The 27,634-nt window shown below is 38.4% G+C and overlaps 1 protein-coding gene across 1 annotated transcript; it reads right to left on the minus strand.

The window, feature by feature from the left end:
• On the minus strand, positions 1 to 27,634 carry LOC145982796 (endoribonuclease Arlr-like). The gene is made up of 5 exons (XM_083116162.1): positions 27,478 to 27,634; positions 23,677 to 23,821; positions 11,811 to 12,007; positions 9,614 to 9,846; positions 1 to 978 (listed from the first exon to the last, which is right to left on the minus strand). Exons 1-5 carry the CDS (start codon positions 27,533 to 27,535, stop codon positions 745 to 747), a joined length of 867 nt encoding a protein of 288 aa, XP_082972288.1. The 5' UTR covers positions 27,536 to 27,634; the 3' UTR covers positions 1 to 744.

Raw genomic sequence — 27,634 nt, forward strand, 5'->3', positions numbered from 1 at the left:
TAAACGTTGTAACATGAATGTATTTCACATTTCACAATACAAAAGTTTTGCAAATGTACACATATCAAATAACGTATGATTAGAAACACGAAAATCATGGCACTACTGCATCTTCATTGATAGAATAAATATACCGTCAACATAGGTCTACAATACAGCGACATGTGGATGAACTGATCGTCTCGTCATCAATTCTATCTGAGATGATGTGATAGTGTCATGAAATACAACCACCATTCTGTAAACTTCAATATTTGAGTTTAACTATAACAATTCAGATTGTTTCTCCTTTTCACATTTCAACAATTCTGCATTGTTCCTGTCTTACACATCTTTGTCTCTTTTTACCCCAATCTTAGCACAGTTCTTTCTTGTTGCGAATCCTTTATTGCTGCTGTAGTTTACTAAATAAATATTTCCAAAATAGAGGAATTGTTAAAATGTCTTGTGTAAATTTAGCTACAAGACATTGACAATGAATATGCCTTAATTACATAAATTATGTTTCAACTGGGTTAACCGGTGAACGTGTGACTTTCTGTTACATAAAGCAAATGTTAAACCTAAGGGTATCATATACATTGATTTACATGCTTCTACTTTCTGATATTACTATAAAATATTAAGTGATATCAAATGTAATTAAATATTCGTTTCGTAGCCGTATTCTTGACAACGGCTTCTTCAGGCGATCTTTGGAAGCACGCTTTCAGCTAAGGTCCGAAGCTCCGAACGAACCGGCCCTCAAATCTCGGGGTAGGCGCTGCCGATGTAATTTTTGCCACGATATCTGAAGCCGTGGGTTTTGATATTGAAACGTTTTCCATTCAGGCTGACGGGGCATCTTGCATCAGGTCGGGTGAGGAAGCAGACGGTGTAAAGGGCCATTTCCAATTCGGGGCTCGTCCCAACAAACATGGTGCCCACTGGCTTGGATAAGTTTGACCACTTAAAACGATGTTTCAAGATGGCTCCCTTCTGAAAAGAAAGAATGAAATAAGTTAGAAGATGGTAGTCGTAAATAATGTTGTAGCCATGAATGGCACACCGGGCCAGGGCCCTTTCCAAAATTTTGTCAAATTGCCCTGTTCTAGAATGACCATTTTCGCAAACAAAATAACAGAATTTGGAATGCTGATTTCGGGAATGCATTAACTTTTGTTGATTGGCTCTTCTTGTATTCATGTTACGAAAGGAAATCACCTGGAAATGCTATATCGTAATGTCCCTACACTATGTAGGAATCTTATTTCTCGAAATCATAATAGCAAGCACAGACTCGTTGCCCCAAGTTGCTTATAGGTGGATGAAATTACATGTTAAACGCATTTGGCATGCATGCTAAGTCGCAAAATAATGCAAATTCAGTACTCTATGTGATTTTTAGTGTTTCTCGTAATTGTCACCACATGTTACATTTATTCTTTGTAAAACTTCGAAAATAATAATTCTGCGGCTCTTCATGTTTGTTTCTGCCAGAAAGAGAGACAGTGCTGGCTGATAACTGCCATCCTATTCTTTTGTTCTTGTTTACTCAATTATTACAATCTGGCTTGTGTGCAGTACGCAATAAAACGGAAAGTGCCGCCTTCTGGTAGGAATGCTATTGTTGTGAGCAAAGTTCAATGGCTCATGCCACAAGAATGCCATTACTCGTCTCCACAAAATGTTTATAAGACTTCCAAGAACCCTAGTCTGTGCTTTCACTAAGCTCACGTGGACTTAATCCATAGCACTGAAATATTAGAGATTACATTCACTGTTATTATTGCGATGTTCTTATAGCAACAGACAGAATATAGACTATCATCATACAAAACGAACTTTCAGAACGCTTTGAGAACCTGTAGTAAGATCCGTGGCCAAGTAGTAATGATTTCTCATAGTACAGTAACATTCTGCTCGTTCAAGCATCATTTTGAAGCCACGAGCCCTCGAGAAACGGAAATTTTTATCCTGTATGCGATGTGATACTTCCAAATTCTTGCGGCAGCCTGAGGTAAAAGATTCCATACCTCCAACATACACAGCAGTACCAAAACTTTAAAACTTTCATTATCAGTTTTTGAGTGTATGAAATGTATCTTGAGTTAGTTTTGAACTTTCTTGTTGTAAGTGGGGGTATGTTCTGAATGATCGGTTTTGTTTGTAAGTAACGTAGGCCGCTCGCGTAACACGAACAGTAGCTAACATCTACTTTACTTTGTGTTGTTCTTTCCAGAGAAATCGGCAAAATTCCTGGACAGAGAAACGGGGATGTTATCCTTGACGTCAGCTATTTGTTTGGGGGGGTTTCAGTGCTGGAGGCTATACTACAGGGTCCTCCGTTCAGCCTTGGGAGCCTTAACGGCGGCACGCTTATCGGCCGCCCGGACGCCAACTCCCGTCAAATCGCGTGCGTTATCTCCGCTATGGAAACAGCTAGCTTCGACTTCTCAGAATTATAGTTACAATTACATTCAAAGTAAGCACGTTAATTGTCACTGAGGATGTTGGAAATGTTGTCCATCCACTCGTTTTTGGCACGGTTTTAAGAAATTTGTAGGCTGATCCCGGAGATTTGTTTTAAATTTTATTCAATAATAGGCCAACGATTTGCCATAAAATGCCTTTTCTTGTTCCTTGTTCAGATAATGTAGGCGTTTATGTTTAAAAATCGTCTCGTGACATTTCGGTGGTATTCATTGATTGATTGAGTTGGTGTTTTAAGTCCACATTATGCACAGTAAGGCTAATCGGGACTGGACCTACAGTTTAAAGTGGGATCCAAACCACTGTGCCTCCACTGGGTATGGAACCCGAGGCCCCTTGATCACAAGGCGACGATGTTACCACTACACCATCGAGGAGGAGCGTAGAGGTAACGTCGTCGCCTTGTAATCAAGGGGTCCCGGGTTCGATACCCGGTGGAGGCACATGGCACAGTGGTTCGGATCCCTCTTTAAGACCTGTAGGTCCAGTCCCGATTAGCCTTACTGTGCATAAAGTGGACTTAAAACAACAACTCAATCAATCAATCAAAAACCATCGAGGAGGCACAAAAGTTGTAAAAGTTTTCTTGCTCGCGTCATTGTTCTCTGTAATGCATGGTAAATTACCAGGACCACTATGTGCCTGAGTGAGTGGTATTCATGTTTCACAGGAATAGTGTTCTTTTGTGACTGTTTTAGTCACAAGTGCTTCTTTCGAAGATAACAGCTTTTTCAGTGTGTAATCCATGAAAATAATGAAAAATGTTCAGCACGTTTACTTTGATTTGATTTCATTTATTTTACTTCGCATTTTGTACCACTTTTTGCTAATTTGCGAAGATGTACACGAGTGATATGATGAAACTAATGAATGAATACTCACAAACATCCATGCCCAGGCCAGGAATGGAACCTGGGACTCCTGGCGTCATAGGGCGATGTGCAGAACGATTAGTACCTATTTTGTATTTTGTTCTTATTTGCCTGCTTATTTTGCGAGTTTTTAGTGGCTTTCAATCCTCATCCTGTTTATAATCCCTTATTTAACCTCACTTAGATTTGTAATAGTGATGACTATGGTGTAAATTATATAGGACACTGAAAAGTCTCATATAAAAATTATGTAACATTTTGAAAACAGTTTGTAATTAAACTTGGGAGAATTATTTCAGTCTTTAATGATGAAAACTTTTCTTAATCGCAGAGACTTTATTATATATATAACAGGCAAATTATTGTGTGGGTTCGAGCCCCACATGCTCATTTAAGTTGACGCCACTGGCACTGTCCCCTATTTGTTTCACTAAACTGCAATAATTTATTTACTCTGGGTGTACTTATGGCTTCATGGCAATACTGGCGTCGAAAGCGTAGGGACGGGAGGGCACGGCCCTTAATATTTAAGAAAAAATATTTTGGAAGGTGGCAGATCGGACTCTCAGAGATGCCAATTTTTACTGTAATGACCTACTATGCTATGATAATTATTGCAAATTCTTTCCTGCGACAAATACAGTTACAATCATTAAACTGTCAATTACAATTATAGCTAATCAAAATAAGCACGTACCTTGTCACAAGAGATGCTGGAAATGTTGTCCTGATGCATCCACACGGTTTTGGCATGTTTTTCGGACATATCCATTTACACGCAACAGTTCAGCTTCTGAAATTGCTACAGTTTCTCTCCTGATATTCTTCTTCAGTTCTTCTTATGTCTGAAGGTTTGTTGCATTGACTTTATTTTACAATTTCCCCCATAGATAAACAGCTTACTAACGCTAACCGATAAGTCAGGATGACAAAAGAGGAACGGGAGAAGAAGCCACGTTAGTTTAGGGATTTAGATGTCGCGCTTTCGAGTTACGAGATGAGCGCGAAACACTTACGTCCATGTAGCCATGTACACTGAATCTGTTGATTTCGCTAAATTTTGCGGGAAACTGGGAAATGGCACAACATGCGATAAAAATGTGAGAGAAACATTGCAGAAATGCGAGATTGTTAAAGAAAGTTAAATTTAAACAAGGCTGCAAATCTGAAACTTAGAAAGTACAACAATGGAACAAAAGCTCTCTCTCATTGATGAAAAACGACAGATGAAGGAAGACACTTCCTGTGATCAAAATTTGATAAAATTATTGTAGGCCAGTGAGTTATTTTCAAAGAAAAATAAATTTGGAAAAGGCTAGATATCCCTTTTCATAACGAGTTCAACAATGAACGAAAGGTCCCATTGTTGCTGGGAAAGGAGAGTTAAAGTTACAGTGTGTGATCAAAATGTGATAAAAATATTGCAGGATAGTGAGTGTTTTTTCAAAGAAAATTAAATTTAGAAAAGACTAGATATTCTTTTTTCAAAACGATTTCAACCATGGACGATAGGTCCCATTTCTGCTCGGAAAGGAGAGATAAAGTGACAATTTTTGTTATCAAAATGTGATAAAAGAATAGTTTCTTTTCAAATAAAGTTAAATTTAGAAGGATAGGCTAGATATCCTTATTCAAAATGATTTCAAGAACGGAAGTAAGGTTCCATTGTTTCCTTTAAATGGAACCTTGCTTCGTTAGAGAAGAATATTAATCGTGGATCAATTACCCCACCACTAACATTCCCCATAATTCATTTACAGAAATTTTACCGACTCTCGTTCTCAATTTCTTCACAAGGTTTCGCACGGTATTTCTGTGTGGAACAGGCACACCTGCGAATTCTGTTGAAAATCGTCTACGAACATCCCTTCAAGAATTTGTATTCAGATACGAATCGTACATAAAAACGTTTCGTTGTATTGATTGATTGAGTTGGTGTTTTAAGCCCAATTAAAGGCTAATCGGGACTGGACCTACAGCTTAAAGTGGTATCCGAACCAGTATGCGCCTCCACCGGGAATCGAACCAGGGACCCTTTGATTACAAGGCGCCATCGGAGAGGCCCTATACGTTTTGTTGTAATGTGTGCGTTTGTGCCATTATTAAAACTATAGGGTCAATCCATATGAAATCATACCAGCTGGTTGCTTGACCATTTTTAAAAAAGTTTATTTTTTGAGTGGTGTGAGCCTCATATATTGACAGTTCAGAACCACTCTTATTTTATTTTTACTATCACCGATTTGAAGATGGCGGGCATTTTTTTATCATGGCGCGCGTCATTTTCCCCATTCGTAAGCATCAGCGGCAACTTTTTTTCTCAGCTCTGGTAAGTCCTACGACAATGAGACAAAATCTGTGATGTTAAGCACATTATAGGCTACAATTATATTTCTGTGTAATTTTCTAAATATTATTCCTTCATAATAAATTTTAAGGTTAAAATTGTGTATTTTAATCGCTAAAAATGACATTTTCGGACATTTTTTTGAGGGGGAAGGCAGTTTACTTGACACTTGAATTTTTTTGCGCAAGTACCTGTGTACCAATAGAGTACGTCAAAATTATTTGAAGCTTGAGACTTTAATATTTGTTTTTCTACTGGGTCATAAACATGTACTTTTTGTTAAAAAAAAGTCCAAGTTCAGGGTTAAATATCTCTGGTGGGCAGTTGTTTAAAAATCTGAAATTTGTACACAATACAGTACTCCATGATAAGTAACTTCAGTAAAAATTTTGAGTTTGAGATTTAATTGGTTTAAGAGATACAAAACTCGTGAAAAATTCAAAATTTTGCATTAAATATGGTATGCCTAATTTAATTTCTTATTAACATTTTGTGTTGAAATTCTGCAAACTGTAATTTGGAATGTCAATGAACAACATTACAATCCTGAAATGGCTCTGCAATAAAGTATATATACGAGGGCGTGCTGAAAAGTAACGCTTCCTATGTTTTTATTTTCTTTGTTACCTTGTAAACGCATTTTGGATTTTGAGCAACCATACATTGCACTTATAAGACTTTCCCGCTTCTCAATTGAAGGTTTCAAACTTCTATCGCCAGGGGGTGCTGAACTATTGCGAGGAAAATGGCAGCATGTAACCATGCAATGTCGGTGAAGTACCTGAAGTAGCGTGCAGTGATAAGAGTTTCTAAACGCAGAAAATGTGCTAGAAATTGACATTCATCTGAGACTGAGGGCACTTTATGGGGATGAATGTGTAGACAGCAGTACTGTGCGATCATGGGCTGTTCATGCTCATAAAGATAACTCCAGCTGAACACGATTCCGATGACCTCCATCAGTTGCATTTCGCGGCCTTTCATTCCATTCTCTCACATAGCTGAGGTTTCTTCAGCTGGGGTTTTCTTTAAGAGCATGATAAACTCAAGATCGCACAGTACTGATGTCTACACATTCATCCCCATAATATTCCCTCAGTCTCAGATGAATGTCAATTTGTAGCACATTTTTTGCGTTTAGAAACTCGATCACTGCACGCTACTTCAGGTGCTCCACCGACATTGCATGGTTACATGCTGCCATTTTCCTCGCAATAGTTCAGCACCCCCTGGCGATAGAAGTTTGAAACCTTCAATTGAGAAGCGGGAAAGTCTTATAAGTGCAATGTATGGTTGCTCAAAATCCAAAATGCGTTTACAAGGTAACAAAGAAAATAAAAACATAGGAAGCGTTACTTTTCAGCACGCCCTCGTATATATACTTTATTGTAGATCCATTTCAGGATTGTAATGTTGTTCATTGACATTCCAAATTACAGTTTGCAGAATTTCAACACAAGATGTTAATAAGAAATGAAATTAGGCATGCCATATTTAATGCAAAATATTGAATTTTTCACGAGTTTTGTATCTCCTAAACCAATTAAATCTCAAACTCAAAATTTTTACTGAAGTTACTTATCATGGAGTACTGTATTGTGTACAAATTTCAGATTTTTAAACAACTGCCCACCAGAGATATTTAACCCTGAACTTGGACTTTTTTTTAACAAAAAGTACATGTTTATGACCCAGTAGAAAAACAAATATTAAAGTCTCAAGCTTCAAATAATTTTGACGTACTCTATTGGTACACAGGTACTTGCGCAAAAAAATTCAAGTGTCAAGTAAACTGCCTTCCCCCTCAAAAAAATGTCCGAAAATGTCATTTTGAGCGATTAAAATACACAATTTTAACCTTAAAATTTATTATGAATGAATAATATTTAGAAAATTACACAGAAATATAATTGTAGCCTATAATGTGCTTAACATCACAGATTTTGTCTCATTGTCGTAGGACTTACCAGAGCTGAGAAAAAAAAGTTGCCGCTGATGCTTACGAATGGAGAAAATGACGCGCGCCATGATAAAAAAATGCCCGCCATCTTCAAATCGGTGATAGTAAAAATAAAATAAGAGTGGTTCTGAACTGTCAATATATGAGGCTCACACCACTCAAAAAATAAACTTTTTTAAAAATGGTCAAGCAACCAGCTGGTATGATTTCATATGGATTGACCCTATAGCAAAACATAAATAACACTTGGAACACTATACGCTTAATAAACACTGTATAAAACAATAGAAAATCGCAAGAACACTTGTAACACGTACCCACTTTCAAAATACGACTGAACTGAGATCGCAAAGTTACTGAAATGGAATGGGGTTAAGAAAGAAATCCACAAGTTATGCTCAAAGCCATGTGTTTCAGTTGACACTCTGGCGCCACGAGGTGTTAGGAAACTTAAGTTCCCTTTTAACGTGTCTTGTTACCAAAGCTACACGAAATTTCCTAAAAACATGCCAAAAACGAGTGGATGCACGAGGACAACATTTTCAACATCTCCCGTGAAATTAACGTGCTTATTTCGAATGTAATTGTAATTATAATTCTGAGAACTTGAAATCATTTCGAAGCTAGCGTCTTTCATAGGGGAGATATTGCACGGGATTTGACGGGAGTTGGCGTCCGGGCGGCCGTTGCGTGCCGCCGTCAAGGCGCCCAAGGCTGAACGGAGGACCCTGTACATCTGTATTTGCCAAATGCAGTTCTCAATTGATGTAATACAACAGTGGTGGAAAATAATAAATGCATTGTCGACATATTCATTTCTAATCCTTTTGTATTTCCCTCAAATAACATTCCCCCAGGAAATGATAATTTTCAGCTACAGGGGGGAATTTCCCATAAACTCACCCGTCAAATATCACTCTTTCCTTGTACGGACAAAGTCGTATGATGGTATCACTATCCATACAAATGTTGCATATCCAATTTTATATTTTTTCATTCAGGGGTCTCGGGTTCGAATCCCAGTCTGGGCATGGGTGTTATTTGAGTGTCCTTTCATCATTCATCCTCATCGTCGCGATTGGCCAAAAATGGCAAAAAAGTTACACTAAATAAGGAAAATCAAACTGTTTTGCATAATAAGAGCTTCCTAAGTTTTGTCCTTACCAATTAACACTACAGAGGGCGTCCCTTGCATTTGATTAGTTACAAAATATATCTGTTGAGTGCTAGAAAATTTGTAGTTTTCCAACAGAACATATAACTACAAGCGGCAACCGAGAATCTCTGGGACATGGTCGCATACATAGAGGATACAAAATCAAATTTCCTGAGAGCTCGCAGAGTCGAAATGCCGCCTCCACGAACAAAACATTACCATGAAAAAGTGTTCATCTTGATATCTTTTACACGGTATGAAAGATTGTTTTGTTTGTCGTTTTTTTCAACATGATCCGAAATATTACACAAATGGATTATTTGCAGTGATTTTAAAATAGACTAAATTCTATACGTAGGCTACACTATTCTAGATAGAACTTATTTCGTATTAGAGGCCAAGGATTTCTTTAACAGAATATTCAAAACATTGCTGAAATAACACACACAATTACAAAATTAGCCAATTTATCCTGAATTCATGTAACCACGCAGCACGGGCTCACAATTGCCATTGTTTTCTAACACCTGGAAAATGCGACATGGCAATTTGCCACTAATGAATTGCCTTTGTAATTACTATAAACAAAATATGAGTTATCTATAAAAGAGTAAGTTTCAGTTTCGTCTCAGTCTCGGAGGACCTTGTCTTGTTTTCGATTTCTACGAGTACGTCGAGGTCTCGGAACCATCTCTACACCCCACACCTGTAACTTTTTAGCAAATACTGTTTTCATAACATGATCGCAATTACCTTCAATCTTGCCTTGATCGCAATGGATCCTAATAGATTTAACTCTTACTTACGTTTCCCAATTCGAGCTTCCTGATGTATCCCATGTAGTCAGCGTGCCTCTGGGCTTCCTGGTTGCTGAAGAAGATCCAGTTGTGGAGTCCCGAGATCTCTCCCCGCTTCAGCTCCCCGAGGAACACGTGTTCGAATGCGCTCGACCCTAGCTTGCCTCCTCCGCGTGAGTAAAGATCGAACCAAAGCTGCTTCAGAAGATCCTTGAAGGCTGAACGCTCACGTCTTACCAAGCCTGAAAACAAATGTTAAAATAATTCTTTACACGTTAATAAAAAGAAAACCTTATACAACACAGTGTATACCGTAAGTATAGAATACGGTCTTTAACATTGCTGTCAGTTGCATGTGTATCTTTTGTGAGTCGGTCTAAGAGTTAGCACTGTTTGTGGAGTTAGCTTCCCCTCATCCACAATCAACCTCATGCCAGCCTCCGTGGTGGAGTGATTCGCACAGCTACGACGCGAGAGACCCCGGGTTTGAATCCCGGCCTGGGTGTTCTTTGTAAGTGCCTCTTAATGAACTTCATCATATCATTAGGCATTCTCATCCTCGCTACTAAACAAAAGTGGCAGAAAAGCGAAGTAAAATGAACCAAATCAATCCCAATCAACCTCCTGACCTCTCATCGGAGCAGCCAGAAATTCTTCTAGAGGGGACGCCAAGACAACATAAAATTGAATAGTTCAAATAATGATGATAGTAGTAGAACATTGCAAGTATTAATAATCAGTTATATTTTTTGTCAATTTAATTAAAGTATTATTACATCTTCGAGAAGACTATTCTACTCATTCTAGAAGATGAGAAATTGTCGGGCACAACTGTGTTTTTTCTTTTTCGTTCCACATACACTTAACATAACGAAACACATAGTTATTCTTTTTTTTATTAACATTTACACATCTGGTTCAAGAGAACCGTTGAAAGTTGGAGGCAAAGTTTACAATTGTGAAGTTTGCGGTGTGTGACCTTCACATAATAATGTATGCATTTTTGAAAACTCAAAGCATCTTATTCTTTGGATTAAGTGGTAGAAAACGTAAAGGGGTTTTATACTTGTTCCTGCAATTTGCACTCAATTTTTAGATCTAACTCAGTTTTTACTTTGGTTATTCTGTTGGAATAGTTAATTTAATTCTATTTTTGATATCTACAAAAAATAGCTTTTTTCCCCTTCTATGAACAATATAAATTACCAGAGGGTAAGGGAGGAAGGGTTTCAACTGACTAGTTCAATAATACAAATATTTTAGTAAACCGATTCAGGTTTTAATAGTATACCTTAAATGTTTCACATTTATTCCTATTGTTATTATTATGAAAGTTAGGTATAACCTAACATTTAAAACCCATGTTACTTGTACTCTGTTAGGTGATGATTTTATTGTTATTTTAGACATCGAGGAGAGTCAATCCTACCCCCCCCCCCCTTTCCTCTCCTCCTCACGGCTATTAGCCTCTTAAATATACCACCAGTGGTGCAAATATCACCCGCGCAACCGCCGCGGTGCGAGGGGCACAGTGAGAATGAATAGACCGATAATTTACAAAAAAAATTCCTTCAGTGTTAAAATATATTTTCAAACAAAGATATATTGTTATGCCCCTACAACTACAAACAAAAAAATGTTAATCGCTACAAAAGTAGAAAGTGAAGCTTCATGAGCTGAATAGTTCAAGTCCTTAGCTGAGAGGACGTTTTCCAAGCTAAAATTGATCAAAATTTACTTGAGAACCACAATGACAAGAGTTAGATTGAGAGGACTGGGCTGTTAAGCATCGAAAGCGACCCAGCTCGAAAACCGGACTTGACTAAACTAGCTGCTTCCATCAAGAAACGCAGAGGACTGCTAATGGGCATTTAACAATCGTAATATTTGTACTTGTAGTAACTGTTGTTTCATTAAATACTCGTATATCATTTTTCACAATTTGTCTGTTGTCTTAAAATTTCGTTCCAGTTTTTACATTGATTCAAATTACATGTATGTATTTTCATATTTGTATATATCTAATATAAATGTAGGCGGGAATTAATATTTTAGAAAATAAAGCTTCTTTCTTATTTAATGAATAGGGGCGCAGAACTAAAAGTTGCGGGGGGGGGGCAGAGAGTTAGTTACGATACTGTATACCAAACTCTACTTTTACATTTATCGATTGGTAACAACCAAATCTAAGTTAAAAGAAACAAACCTTTATTAACGAGGAACTGTCGAAGGCTGTTCATGACAGTCGTAGACAAGATGGCTTCTAGCAAGCTGTTTTCTTCTGCTCTCTCTCCCGTGGTGACTAACTCGTTGACATTTGTATCAGGAACGTAATTGTTGTACAGAAGCTTCAACTTGGAGATTGTTGGTGTCTGAAGGGCTCGAGGCTGTAGAACCAATAGCCTGAAATGGACATTAAATATTTAACGTAGCTCAAACGAGCCCCATGTTCTATACTTCCGAACTTCTTCCCAACCCGAGAAGGATTCTTTGTTAATCAAGGTACACTTGTTCCATCATCAAAATGTCTTAATATTTATAAAATATTGATAGTAATAGAGCCGGCCCCCGTAGCGCAGAGGTTAGCACATCGCGCTTAGACGCAAGGGGTCCCGGGTTCTAATCCCGGCCTGGGTATGGATGTGTGTGAGTGTCCATACATCATACATCAATTTCATTGTATCGTGACTCATCTTTTCAATTAGCCAAAATTGCACAAAAGCGAAGTAAAATAAAGCAAATCAAATCAAATTATAGTAATAGAGTTTATTTCTAGGGACTGAAAGTGATAATTGTAGAACAAGCATGCCTGGTATAGAATAAAAGTATTTTTGCAACATGACAGTCAGCGTGCCTACCAACAGTGTATAGCAAGGTTATCGATAGATGCTTTGTCTAGATGACGTCAGCGGCTCTTTTGTTAATTGGGTACTTGAATAGCTATGACTCACTCCCAAGCTGCAAATGTAGAAATATCAGAGATGTTGCGAAAATAATGAAAATATTTTAATCTAACTGTAAAATGAATATAAACGCTGATCAACGGAATAGTGAGGATTAGCGATGGTTATCGAGACGACACGAGACTAGAAAAGACTTAGTAATGCCTTGTCTTGTGCGAGGAGTTCTGCCTTGTTCTGGGTCTTGTCTTCAGTTGTCTGCCTCGGTTTCGTCTCTAAATGTCTTGCAAAAGCGACGTATACAACTCTATCTGCAGAAGGACCAGATGAAATTTGTGATGCTGCTTGTGATATGATCAATGAAAATCCTACTTTTCAAAGAATCTAGTCTGAACCAATTTTGAATGAAGGTGTTTTCTGATATAAGAAAATCAAGGGAGGAGTCTACTAAATATCTGTACCTCTAGTTGCTCCACATATATTTGTAAGCAAGCATTCCCAACATTTTATTATTTAAAGAATGAACATAGAAATCGGCTTGATGTTCATCCAGATTTGGGAATTAGGTGGGAAATATTGAGACGCGCATGGAAGCGATTTTTCGAGACAAAAATATGTGACTTGCCAATCACATTGAAGTTGATGAGCTGCTAGACACATCGAATTTCCTTTATTTGTGAATAAAGGAGAAACAATTAACATTGTTTGTTTCCTCATTGTCTCTCTTGCTTGCTAAAATCTCAATTTCAATGCGCTTTTAGTAACTGAGACAATGATGGCGCCAGATAAAAAGTTTGGGTAAGCAGAGAGGTGGACATTTTCTGGAGGGGCTAGGTACATTAAGGGCCGGTTGCACCATCTCCGCTTAAATAACGATAAAAAAGGCGGATTTATTAATTATCCCAGGAACGGCAATAAACAAAGCAACGTTTATAAATATACGTGTAAAAATGAATATTAGGTGGTCATTCTCATGTGTGTTCCGAAATGTATATTGATATTAGCATTAGCAGTTTCACTGTAATTTCGTAAGTAGGATTTGAGTGCATGCGGGTACAGATATATAAATAAAAACTACGTTTCAGACTTCTAGGTTAAAGTAATGCGTTTGATGCTTGCAAAATTGTATTAAAATGGCGTTCCAAATAGATGAATGTGTGTTTGCTGTAACAAATTTCTTCAACCAAGCAACACAATACACGAAATGTACACCATGCATCAGTTGCTTTTTCGCAATCCCAGTAATTTGCAATCTTTAAAATTAAAACACGTGCAATATTATTCGAGTTACTTCCGTCGCCATTCGTGTGAATGTAACATTGCAAATAAACATGTAACGTGTTGTTTCCGAATAATAACTGGCAAAGAATGCACTTATAATATTTAGCAGTACTCTTACCGTCCAGTTCATACATATGCACAAGGAACAATTTCCGAATGGTGGTGTGTTTTGTACAAACACACACATTTACAATAATGACCTTGCAAGTAACGTCATACCTAATAGTACATAAGACGTAATACCAATCTTTAAAGAAATGTATATTTGTATATGTGTAATTTTGTATGTTAACTTCCAAACTGGCCAATAAAAAGTTTACTGTTAACAAGCATGCTTACGATGTTGACACGCATGTGCAAGGAACAATTTCCTACTGGATTTGTACCTAACCTAACCTACCCTAATATACATGGGAGTGCACAAGACGTAAATGCCAAAGTATTTTTTTTCGGTATTTACTATTTTCAGGAAACATTTTATGCGAAGTAACATATTTTAATTACATTCCACGATATTTTGTACTTTAACTTTAAAACTGGCAAATAATATTAATAATAATAGAGACAGGTAGAGCAGTATCTTTACGGTGTTGATACGTAGGAAGGAATAATTTCCGAATGGTCTTACGTTTCGTAGATGCAAAGAAAATGCACCATTGTAATAATCGTTACACGAATCTGCATGCCTGAAGATGCATAAAACGTGAACTCAAGTTTTTTTTTAACATTTATATGCAATACATATGATCTTGTACAGGGTCCGGCAGAGGAGTGAGACGGTTTTGAAATGTGAATAACACACCTAATTTTCAAAGGTACAGAAATGTATTACTACAGAAATACAGATTATGGTATGCCATTTTAAGTTATTGTATGCCAATTGCCATGGCAATTCTTCATGACTTTAAAAATGATGTCCAAGTGACTTCCATTTACGTGCACACACATTCGAAGCCTCTCCCAGAAGTCGCGGACGGCACATTGCAATATTTCACCATCATTGTTTGCAATTTCATCTCTAATTGCAAGCTTCAGGTCGTCTAATGTGCGAGGTTTATTCACATACACTTTGGATTTGAGGAATCCCCACAGAAAAAAAATCACAGATTGTAAGGTCTGGTGACCGAGGAGGCCAGGGTATGTCACCAAACCGGGAAATGACATGTCCTGGAAGATGTGTGAACCGTTGCTCCATCTTGTTGGCACCATATGTCTTGCTGGTTTATCCTACGCCTATGCCGAAGCCGACGAAGTTCTGGTAAAACAAAAGTATTCATCAATGCGATATAGTGTTCACCGTCACACAATCCCCATCTTCATCTTTGAAGAAATACGATGACACCAAACGCTCGATGTTTCACATTCCAGGACTCCATGCTTACTGCGCTGACAACCGTTAAGCAGGCCATTAACTTCTCACCGGATTGCCGATTATTGATTTGAATTTATTTCAATTGTTCAAACTGACAAAGCGCTGACTCAAGATCTTACGTAGGTCATTTAAAAGGAAAGGAAAAAGGTCTTCGAATGTGTATAGAAGTAAATTGAAAGCATCATTTTTTTACGTATGTATCCCCCCCTCTCTCTTACACTCCCGATTTTCCTCTTACTTCTTTTCCCTTTCCTTGTTTTCCTCTTTATTCTTTTCTAATCTATTCTCGCATCTTGTTCCATTTCCTTTCGTTTTGTCTCTGATGGACACAATTATTTCAAGGAGCCATACACCAGCCATACATTCTAATCACATTATTTCATGCATGTTAATACAGTGAAATAAATGTGAATTAGGTTTAAGCTTGTGTTGCAAATACAAGGCACATACTTGATTTTATGTATTCGGCGGCAATGATAGAAAGTGCGATGGTAGACAATCGTGAAGTTCCTCGTAATTTAAATGCATGTTCCTGAGCATAGTATTTTCATGGTACGAGTTTTTCACTGAAAGAGTTTTCTTACTCTTGGGGGTCACTTTTTTTTTTAGCTTACAAGGTTTGTACAACTGACAAATCTATCTGAATGTTTGTAGTAGCAGCGATTGGGTGCCAACATTTGAGGGGCAAGGATAATATACGCAGGGGTGCCCATCCCCCCAAGGCCAATGGCTCATCCCCACAAAAATCATGTCCCCCCCAAATCATATAATTTGCGCCCTGAAACTATATCGTAATCCCTAAGCAGTATACCAACACTAAGCACTATATTTTAAGAAGTGATGTTACTCATGAATATGGAGAATATCGCTCATGTCTTGTAATGCAGCCTTAGCATAAAAATTCACATCCACCTCAGTAAAGCGCCAAACACGCATTGTTGTAACAAACACATTATTGCGAGCGAAGCAAGCAAGAACATTTTTACATCCATGTCTTTGCAGGCTTTCAAGAATATTAATTTAACGGGGTGTCAATACTTTCTTAGGATCCCGGGATATTTAGTCTTTTCCAACTTTTGTTTTGGCACGTTCGGGGTCGAAAACGTGTGGATACCATATCGCTAAATACAGTCTCCAAAATTTAATGTTCAAACTCTCTCTTCACTACAGAAATCCCTTGACAATCTAAGATTTAACACTTTATCAAGAGCTTCCTATCTCCCCCTTTAAATTTCTTACTCAATCCTACCACAAAATGTCCATGCCAATTTTAGACTTACTGTTGATATTGAAGACTGGATATTGCCTCCTCCAAAAAATTAATTCTCGGTCGCCACACCAGAATTTCTGCAACATTCTAAGACAATAGTAGTACACAAGAATTGGATACCTTAATGTTCAGTTCCCCTCTAACTAAAATACCCGCCATAATCTAAGACTTAGAGTTGAATACTGTCCCCGCCAACGTATAATTCAGAATTGCCCCCAGAACCCACGTGTCAATTAAGGCCTAACATATAAGAGTTGGATATTTATCCCCCCTCGCACCTTCAATAATGACCTTAAACGCTTTCTTTTCTTCATCTAATGGATTAAATATGGTGAATTTAAGGTGTAAAATTTTTACCTGTATTTTGGAAAAATATATAAATGTTCAATTTTACGTTATTTGAATGGAAAAAATCCCCCAAAAAATGTCGATGGCGCAGCCTGCGCGATAATCCCCCCCGTGGGCACCCCTGAATATACGTTTTCTTGGTATAAAAGGCTTAGCATAAAGAGGCCATAGTGCGGGGGCAAAAAGTGGCAAAATGTGGCTGGGGAACTGCATCCCCCACTTCCCGCTCCTCCTAATCGACGCCACTAAATGTTTGGATTAAAATGAACGTCTTATTAGGAATAATTTAAAACACACACGGAAAACAAATTATTTGTTCATTGTCCTTTAAGTATCTCTAGGCTAATGAAAGGCTATTTTGACAAAATATCACTCGTCATAAGTAATAAACAAGTAAGATTGAGAAATCTGTTCAGAATTTAAGAGATTATTAGCTAAGTTGCTCTTCGTTTTCTGAAGAACTGTCATATTACTAATGCGGGAGAAGCAATACACGTATGGTTACATGAACATATTTTTTGAGGTAACAAAATGATTTAGGACACAAGAAATTCATCGAAGTTGATCATCGTACCAGTAATACTTCATCTATTTTTCATTGGGTTGTATGGCGTGACCGTTTCGAACACACTAGAATGTCAACCTCTATCCTGTGCAGCATACCCTGGAAACTTTATTCTTTCAGGGCAACGAGTCCCTGGCGCCTGGAACCACTGTCAAAGTAATAATTTATGAGGGTTTGTATTTTGAGTGTCAGCGTGTTTGTTTTCGCCCCTTCGTTACTTTCATCTAATCACCATTGAACCTTATCGTCATCATTATCAAAATTAGCAGAAAAATGACTTAAAATAAAACAAATCAACCAGAACTTACTCTTCCAAAATTGAAGTTTCATTAGTTTATACCTCTTTGAAAGTTGAGGTGGTAATTTCAATCGCACGGCGTTTCATTAGTGGATCAAGGCAGCTAATTCCGTGAACAATGACGTTGTTTTCCGAAAGTCTCAAAAACTTGTCTCAGGCAATCACTCTCTTAAAATAGACGCATCTTCTGTGGTGATAAAATGCCACGTTTGGTGCGAGTTCTTTCTGTATACAATTTTTTCCCCCCAATGGCATAACGCTGTCGCATTATAATGAAGAGGTCCTGTTTCGACTCCCCGTCCTCTGGTGGAAGCACAATGCACACGGGTTCGGACTACACGTTAAACTGTAGGTTTAGTCCCGATTAGCCTATCTGAGCATAAAAGTGGGCTTAGAAACAAACTAACAAAATCGTCTTCTATATACTTCGTGACATAACTTTGTTTTCTTTACTTCAGCTGCATCTACAGATTCTGTTTATATTTTCGGCTGATTCATGTGACAAAATTTATGTGTGGAACGAGGATTTCTAAATAGGATAAGCCACTCATTAGAAATTGAATAATTCTGTAGCTTTTTCCATATATAACTGATTTATTAAAATTTATTCACTTCGGTATTGTAGTGATTGTTGTGATTCCTTCTTATTAGTAGAACGAATATAAAGTTGATATTTCTTATATCATATTGATATTTGAAGATGACAGGTATATAAAAATTGTAATAAGAAAAGGGACACTTATGGAATTTCAATGCAGAGCTAATTAAAATTATATTATACTCTATAGCAGGCATGTTTAACTTCAATTAAGCAGTTATCTACTTTTTATTGTCACAACAGGCAGTGAGCTACTATTAATCGTTAATCTTTGCAAAAAATTGTACCTACTCAGCCATTATACATTATAGAAGTTGAATTCAAATAACGTATATTCGTATAATTACAATAGATAACTGCGATCGACCAACAAACGCCCCGCGATCGACGCGTTGGACATGCCTGCTCTATAGCATACTTAAACCCGAAGGTTTATGGCTGCAGCAACACAAGCCTTCCATCTGTCCCTATCTTGGGCAAGATCAATCCAATCTTTCCCATCCTTACAGATTTATTTTAGGTCCATCTCAACGTTATCCCTCGATCCTCGTCTTAGCCTTCCTACTGTTCCCTTACCATCAGGTTTCCCAACAAGAATCCTGTAAACTATTCTTTCCTCAGCCATTCGTGTCACATGGCCTGCCCATCTAACTAAGTCTTCTTGATTAAATTATTCTAATATTAATTAAAAAGTCGAAATAATTTATTGTGTTGCAGGTGGAAGTAACGCTAAGGTGATGTTTAGATTTGTTTATTTGGAGATTATTTTAACCATAGCCTGGTCGGAATATATATACGTAGTGGAGGCCCGGAGCTGCAGCCCCCAAGTTCACCCTCAATTCTGATTTAATCTTGATCATACCCTGCATAATTTTGAGCCTCCTAAGCCTACTAGCTGCTTTTCACAGTTTTTGTTTCAACAATGACAAAAGTGGCTTTTTATGGGTTGATAATATGTGAACATTTCCAGCGTAGATAATATTTACAAGTAAAATGTACATGTTATGAACACCAGGTTACACTTGAATATTTAATCATTCATATATCCCCGAGTATATGTACTTATTGAATTTGATTGGGTGGGCAATCGGGTGGGCACAGGAATTTTTGGGTGGGCGCTTGTCCACCCGTGCCCACCCCTGTCGCCGTCCCTGTGTCTGCAGTCCCGTATCACTCCTTGGTTTCGTTTTGAAGCCAGTGGGCGGAGCTTATTGACTGCCCAAGATGGCCGCATCTACTTCATCTGACAGAAGAACATCGCATCGCGTACTGCAAACGCACATAGGCTCTCCTTTTACCAAGCGAGACTGGAGGGGTGCTGCAACTGCAAACGTTCGTGCGCGCGTAACTATGTATGAATTCGAAATATTATGAAGATAAACTATAGCTAGCTTTACTTACTTGTGAAATGTTATTCCTTCAGTTTTCCTGTTGGTTCTGTTGGTACAGCAATATTCTGAACAAGCCACCATTGCTCCGTAATTCGCATTAAAAAGTACACAAAATTACATACTTTCTTATGGCGACCACGAATGTTTTGATCTGACTTCGCTTCGCCCTGTCACGTGACCTGGCTTCAGAAAAATCGCGCGGGGCTTGCTCCTCCCCCTTCTTACCTCCATGGATGCAACCCACCGCCGCCTAAATCTTCCGCCTGTCTTTATCCAGTACTTTGTAAGGTGGCGGATTTAGTGGCGATTGTGCAACCGGCCCTAATACACCACAACGTACCATACAAAACTAAACATTTGTGCTAAAAAAAAATAGCAGCGTCACTACATTTCGGGAGGCACTCGGCCCTTCCAAAGTTTCTAGCTTTATTAAAATTTACATGTTGCAGGTATTTCGTTTAACCTCCTGAACCTGAGGTTCATGTTCTGCCTATTAGGACCCAAGTTACGCTGCTGATTACTTACTCACTAAATATTATGCACAGGGTGGTCCAAAAAGATGTTACCACTTATATGGGAGGTTGAGTTTTTCATATTTATTGATGTTCCCACTTATATTGGAGGTTGAGTTATTGATATTTATTGATGTTACCACATATTTGGGAGGTTGATTTATTGAGTTCTTGATATTGTGTGAACGTCTGGTGTGGTATCTCAAAACTGGGTATTGTGAGCCCATTCTTTTTTTATGCAGATACTGTTGTCTCTGAAATATACTTTGCCATGTTGCGCATATTCATGGAAGACAACATCCCACTTCACATCATGGAGTCAGGTTACTTCCAACAGGATAGTGCACCGGCCCACTACGCTCTGGTGGTTCGCCGGTACCTACATGAGACATTTCCGAAACGCTGGATTGGAAGAGTTGGGCCCCTTCTCTGGCCGTCACGATCTCCCGACATCACGCCGTGTGACTTTTGGTTATGGTGGATGGTGAAGGAACGTGTTTCTGCTGTGAAACCAAGGGACCTGCAAGACCTTCGTCAGCGAATCACCAATGTGATACAGTCCGTGCCTGTCGCTATGTGTCACAGAGTAATCGAGAGCACGATTGAACGGATGCATGTGTGCATCGAGAACGGTGGCGCCCAGGTTGAAGGTGTTCACTGATTGAATGATGGAGTTGAGCCAAAACATAAAAAAATGTATTTCACAAATCAAACATAATGTCCAACATAATGACAACAAAATAAACATAATAACTCAACCTCACATATAAGTGGTATCAGCTTTTTGGACCAACCTTACATATATTTAAAAGTATTTAGCTGTTTGGAAGTTCATGTAAAGAAAACCACATGACTTGAAAAATTGTTCCTTTGCTATGTGTTACTTCTGGTGTTTTGTCCATGAATATCTTGGTCGTCGCTGTACAGCTCATAATGTAAGTTCTACATCTTCAATATGGTAGCTTTACGATGATTGAGTGGTATACAATACGTATGCACAGTTACCAATAAATAATAATAAAAAACCATTGGAATAAACAATAGCATTTCTCACAGGCTACGTGTATCTGTTTGCGCTGATTTCGTTCTCACAGTGGACAGAGCAGGGGCGATTTCTCCATGTACGAAGTGAGGAACTTCCTACAGTTCATTTGTACTTATTTCGAGTTCTCTACATTTTAAGAGTTTAATGCGTGTTATAAAATGATGAGCGCAATGTACGTACAACTGACTAGATTAACTACTGTCAAGAGTTGACTGCTTTCGTAAGCACCAGCAGCGGCCAAAAGACGATGGTCACATGCTTTCTGCCACTTGCTGAGGAACATCGGCGGTCATCCTACAGACAGACGGGTGAGGGGTGGAAGGGGCAGTGAAGGGAGGGGCGGCGATGTTGTGAAGATCGGCGAGGACTGAGGAACCAGCCAGATTTTCCTCAATCAGGGATGCCAACCCCAGCAAAATGGTACTAAACCAAGCACAGTTTGATATTTGTTGGCACTTAGGACCCTGCTTTTGGCATAATGTTAAATGTTCCATAATCTGCAAACGCTAGTCCCTGGGAGAGGGAAATCGAATTCAATGGAATATGTTTTCAGGAAATAGAAATAATATTATGTCCAAATCTTATTTCTACTTCACCAGCGGACATGTTTCAAACGAAAGGGAGTATGCTGATCCAGCGGCAAGCTTCTTTGCAACCATACCACGATCCATCCTCTATATTTTCTTCATCCTGACCGATTTAGTTCGTCAGGCGATTTTATGGTAGGAAATCGGTAGAAAGTTGGAGGTAAGCAATTTTCTCAAACCTTTTTTCAGTTCTATGTTGAACCCATGTCGTTCGCTGCACAATTTTAAACAATTTTGGGGGGGAATTTACGCTATTACATGTAGATGCAGAATAACAATTATCCGAAAAAAGTAATTAATAATCAATCCTAGCACAATTTAGAAACATTTAGCATAATTTCGAAGTTTAAGCAGAACTTTTTGCTATCGTGAATCCACTCGACGACAGGAAGGGAGAAGAAAATCGAAATTCTTTAAAAATATGAAAATCGTTAATGTTATTTTCGTCAGTTTTTATAGGTTCACATTTAAATATTTCATAGTTCAAAGTGAGGAGCAAGGGCCCCTTGCCCTACCTTGAGCATGGGCCTGCAGCTAACATTCTAAATGAAATGGATAGTACAAGCGATACGTGTGAATGTAATTGAACGCATTTTACAAACCTTCCTCGGTTGCTCTATTTGATGGTGATAGTATTGTAAACATAATTTGAACACAGCCATTTCGGTGTCCGACTACATAGTGCTCTCTACTCATGATTCGTCTGCCTCAGCAAGGTTGTTTTCCTTCAGTATCATTGGTACCAGGATCACCTCTTTTCACCAGACATGTCCTCTTTTCATATAAATTGAAAGGGCGTCCGGGTGAATTTTTTCAGAGAGAAAATGTCCGAGGTTTCTACAAATCCTTAACAAAGAAAATATAAGTTAAACTTTACAAATAAGCATAGCAAGCCACAAAATGTGGTTATATGACCATCGCATAGATCGATATTTAAAGACCGTCAATAACGACGGATAGGTCGATATCAGAAAACTACATAAGCGATCTCGTGTGCAACGTCATCTCGGACTCGAACTCATATCTACATTCATCTAAATTTGGTATCGTGTACCATCCAGTTGATTTAGCGTGCTTTATTGTGTTTTTATAGTAGCATGAGGAAAATGGAAATTCCGAAACAAAGTTTACAGATGAACTTGTTTCCGAAACATTAAAATATGATTGGGCAAAAAGGAGTGACTGGGCACTGATTTAAATCGTGTTTTAAGAACTTTTTGTGAGAAGTTTCATTAAATTGTCATAACCTATTATAATGCTATAATAAAATATGTTGATGAATAAATGTAATATATGTGTTAATTCATTTCATTTTTTGCTGAATATAAAAACAATAATATGCCCTCGTTTTAACTTAACAAAATATGGTAACCCTTATTGCGCAGTGTAATTTTTTTAAAAAAATACTTAAAACATTACACCTGTGCTGTGCTGCCAATGGTATTAAATTCTGAAATTCACTCCCTTCTAGATTTTCTCCTATTTAAACATTCGGTCTCATCACGACAGGTCTCAAAGGAGCTGGTCCCCTTCTTGCCTTGGGGTGTAAGAGGTAACCCTTACCGAAGACACTCAAATGTCAACTTTCCTTCCATGTAGTACACCCTGAATTTTGCAGACTAACCAGGCTCTGTCGTTTGGACTCGCAGCCAGTATAATCCTCTGTGGTGCTCGTGTTGTGTCGTCCATATATCTTTGTGATTGTCCCTTCACCATCTCATCTTATTATCTCCATTCATCCTCATGTTCGCGATTAACCAAAAGTTGTAGAAAAGCGAAGTAAAACAAATCAAATCAGTCGTTCTCGTCTTGACTTTCAAACAATGGTATCGGAGAACCATCCCTAATTGGAACACTGTTTGGATACATAGATTACAAAACACATTTACAAAAGTGAGAGCTTACGGGTTTGGCGCTGCATCATTGTTTCCTCCAGAGTTGGTGCGTCCCTGATAATTGACCCTGATGTACTTGGCTGCATTATTGACGTCATTCCTAAATAATTCCTCCGTCAGGGTTCGTATATTATCATCTGTCACAGGCGTGCTTGCTAGAAAATAAAAATATGTATGAACCTCCCATTATTTCCATAAACGGAACACTCTGTTATAGCCTGTCTCTGTGGCATGTGGCAGTGTGTGTGTGTGTGTGTGTGTGTGTATATCTATGGTATATATTAAGTAGGCAAAAGTTGAGAAACTCAAGCTATTCATTTCAATAATGCTATTTTATAGACAATGACGTACGAAAATTCTCCATCTTTCCTCTTAGGGTAAATGTATATTTCAATAATAGTATTCATGATTTTCCTTACCAAATTAGAAACATGATTCAAATTGTTTGTCACCTTGAAACCGGAGGAGTAAGCTGATCTCCTTTTACTTTGAACATGACCGTCACAATTACCTGAGTACCTTTAGTCTGATCAGTGGCGACGATTTGGGGGCCAGTTGAGCCCCCTAACTTTTTTACCACTTTTGCTCCCGCACTATGCTAAACCTTATCTACTAAGGGAAAGTAAACAGCCCCCCGGTTTGGAACAAAATCGCCGCCACTGAGTCTGATTAAAATACAAATAAAACAAATTTGCAATCACTTAAAATAATTACCCCCTACTGGTTTGTTTAAAACCAATGAAAGTTCCTAACTTAAATTCACACAGTGGAAACAAGGTTGCGTCAATCTTAAAGTGCCCTCAGGATTTACAGAGAAAAGCCGCGTAATTTCGACCGCCAAATAGCTTTCCGCGAAGGCTAAGTCCTTCTCGTTTCTTTAATTGCTTTCTGCACCAGAAAGGAGCTGGAGAAAAATTACCGGTTGCAGTTTCCTTTTTTGTATGATTACGTAATCCCTGCGTCACGCAGCAAAGCCGAAGCTCTCCTTAACTGGTGCGTTTTTCTTTGACGAACACATCTCCGCAAAATCTTGCAGGAGGAGGAGCTTTAGAAAGGGATAGAAATATACATTCGGTCAGTCAGAGAGAGAGAGAGAGAAGAGAAGAGATACGGCCGACCTGGGTATAAGGGTACTTTCTTTCAGCTTTTGATGATTAGTACTCTAAAACTAATTAAGTTTCAGCATCATGTAGCCAACCCACGGGAAACAGTGTTGCAACATCATTTAGGTTAAATCTGAATAAATACAAACCTGAAATCATTTATTAATTATTAAGGACATAACTCACTCAACTCTCTAGCCTTCTTAAACCCGAAGGTTAATGGCTGCAGCAACACAAGCCTTCCATCTGTCCCTATTTTGGGCAAGATCAATCCAATCTTTTCCAACCTTATCAAGGATCCTGTAAACTCTTCTATCCTCTCCCATTTGTTCCACATGGTCTGCCACCTAAGTCTTCTTGATTTAATTATTCTAATAATATCTGGATATGAATACAAATTATGCAGTTCTAAATTATGTAACATTCTCCACTCACTTATCTCCTCATCCGTCCAAATACTCTCAATTTATGTTCTTCTTTTGATGAATGGACCAATTACAGTAAAGAATGAATTGGAGAATTTGAGTATAAATAGAATAAGGGCCAATCATTAAGACAATATAGTTCATTACACAAAATCGCCACATAGGAGTCCAGGGTTCGAATCTCTGTCTCGGCATGGGTGTTTGTGAGTGTCCATTCATCATATTATCATTCATCCTCATCTTCGCGATTAGCGAAAAGGGGAAAAAAGCGAAGTAAATAAACCAAATGAAACAAAATTGCCACAAATAGTTATAGTTACACTTTAACCTGGTTTGCTCAAAACTATCTAAACTTTAACGCACAGTTTTCCTAATATGTATAGATGGGGCAGTGACGGCGCCATAAAAAATGAATGAGCAGCATAAGGACGGGAATATTTTATAGCGAAGGGGGTAACCAGATTTAATAATTGCCTAAATACGATACAAAGAATACGTACAGCCACCGGCAATATAAATGGGACACCAAGATTCTGAAATACTGGCTTCCCTTCAATCGTTATGTGTGTTGCCTAACTCTGAAGCGATGAGCGAACTTCTATAGCTCCCTTTTAATAGGAAGTGTGCTATCACCGCAGAGTTAGGCACCACACATAACGATTGAAGGAAAGCCAGTATTTTACGATCTTGATGTCCCATTTTTATTGCCGGTGACTGTACATACTTACGCCAACTTCCGTGCCGGAATGGTTAGCACAACTCGCTACGACGCCAGGGATCCCAGATTCGAATCCTGGAATGAGCATGGGTGCTCTTTGTGAGCGCCCCTTCATCAATTTCATCATGTGATCACTTATTCACCTTTTCGCGATTAGCCATAAGTGGCAGACAAGCGAATAAAATGCACCAAATCAATAAAAGAGCGTTTATTCGTAGAGTTTTTGTTTGTTTGGGAGGAGGGGCGGTATGATTGGGCAGACTGGTCGATCCCTCTGACCTGGTGCCGTACTATTAATGCAGGGGTCGAACATGTTTCCTCACGCGATCATAGAACATGTTTGAGTATCTCTTTCCTAATACATACTTTCAGTTATCAAATAATGTACAGAGAGAAAATCTCTCTCTCTCTCTCTCTCTCTCTCCCTCTCTCTCTCTCTCTCTCTCTCTCTCTCCTAGAGGTACAAGAGGCTGATTACGAGTATTACCGTGCAAATTGTCCATCGCCATGTTCGTGAACTTCATTTGACCCAATAAGAGCTTCAAGAATTAAAAGAAAACTCAAAACAAGAAGTTGAGAACTTTGCAGCAGCATACATAACAATCCATCGCTTAAAAACACATAGGATGTAAAAGAAAAATTAATGAAAATAGTCATGGACAATTTGCCGAGCAATACTAGTGGATCGGGATCTCCCCGATGGCGCAGGGGTAGCGTCGTCGCTTTGTAATCAAGGGGTCACGGGTTCGATACCCGCTGGAGGCACGTACGTTCACTTCACTTAGTACTCCGGCAGTTTGCTTCTTTACACATCATATTTGCAGAAGATTCAATTCAACCTACAATTGCATCAATAGACGCTGTATAAAACACAACTTATTACTAACTTCGTTGACTGTACCAGGAAGTTTTGTAGAAAGTGGTGCAGAGGAAATGGGTGAACCGTACATCCTTCCTATCCATTCATTTATCTATTTTTTCATTACATTTAGCCGGGTCTTCACCTATTATATTCGTAAGCATGAGTAATAATAAAACGTTTCCTGTATTATGCAGTTGGCTTGCGCTAATAATTATAACAAATTATTAGTACATGGCCTGTAATGTGCCCGGAAAAGTATGTACTTTATCATCGACGTTACAGGCCGTATCAGATAAGGGGTGCTAGTTTCAAATCCTAAGCAGATATGGACGCTTCGTTGTTTTCTAGTTTTTGTTCCACTTTATGCACAGATAGATTATTGGGGCTGGACCTACAGTTTAAAGTAGTAGAATCCGAACCACTATGTACCTCCACCGGATATCGAACCCGTGACGCCATGATTACAATCCGACGAATTTATCACTAGGCCATCGGGGAGAACTGCATGTTTCATTGTGTTTGTTTCCTTACTAATTTGATAAATCCATTATACATCCTCATCCGTCACTATTACCCAACAGAGGTAAGCAAAATAGCCTGAATACGAATATATATAATATAATGAACATTGTGTTCTCATAATAGCATAAATAAAATATTGCAAGGAAATTCTTCAGTAATTGCTGAATAAATACTAACTTACCTGGAACTGTGCTACCAATTAGCAAAGCGAAGAAGAAGAAGAACCACACACGGTTCATATTTGGACGATGAATAACTTGTGCAAGGACAGCGCTCTGTTACGGATACTAACAACAGCAGCTACTAAACTGATCTGACCTTACTGCAGCGGGACCTTG

Source organism: Lepisma saccharinum, unplaced genomic scaffold (genome assembly GCF_977018435.1).
Source record: "Lepisma saccharinum unplaced genomic scaffold, izLepSacc3.1 HAP1_SCAFFOLD_424, whole genome shotgun sequence".
Lineage (NCBI taxonomy): Eukaryota > Metazoa > Arthropoda > Insecta > Zygentoma > Lepismatidae > Lepisma > Lepisma saccharinum.

Bases quoted from the DNA above. Each gene is read 5' to 3' on its own strand.
- LOC145982796 (XM_083116162.1), bottom strand. From the start codon at position 27,535: ATGAACCGTGTGTGGTTCTTCTTCTTCTTCGCTTTGCTAATTGGTAGC. The intron at 12,008-23,676 runs GTAAGCTCTCAC...TGTCCATTTCAG, and splicing joins AATGATGCAGCGCCAAACCC to GCTATTGGTTCTACAGCCTC. The intron at 9,847-11,810 runs GTTTGTTTCTTT...ATTTGTTTTCAG, and splicing joins ACAGTTCCTCGTTAATAAAG to GCTTGGTAAGACGTGAGCGT.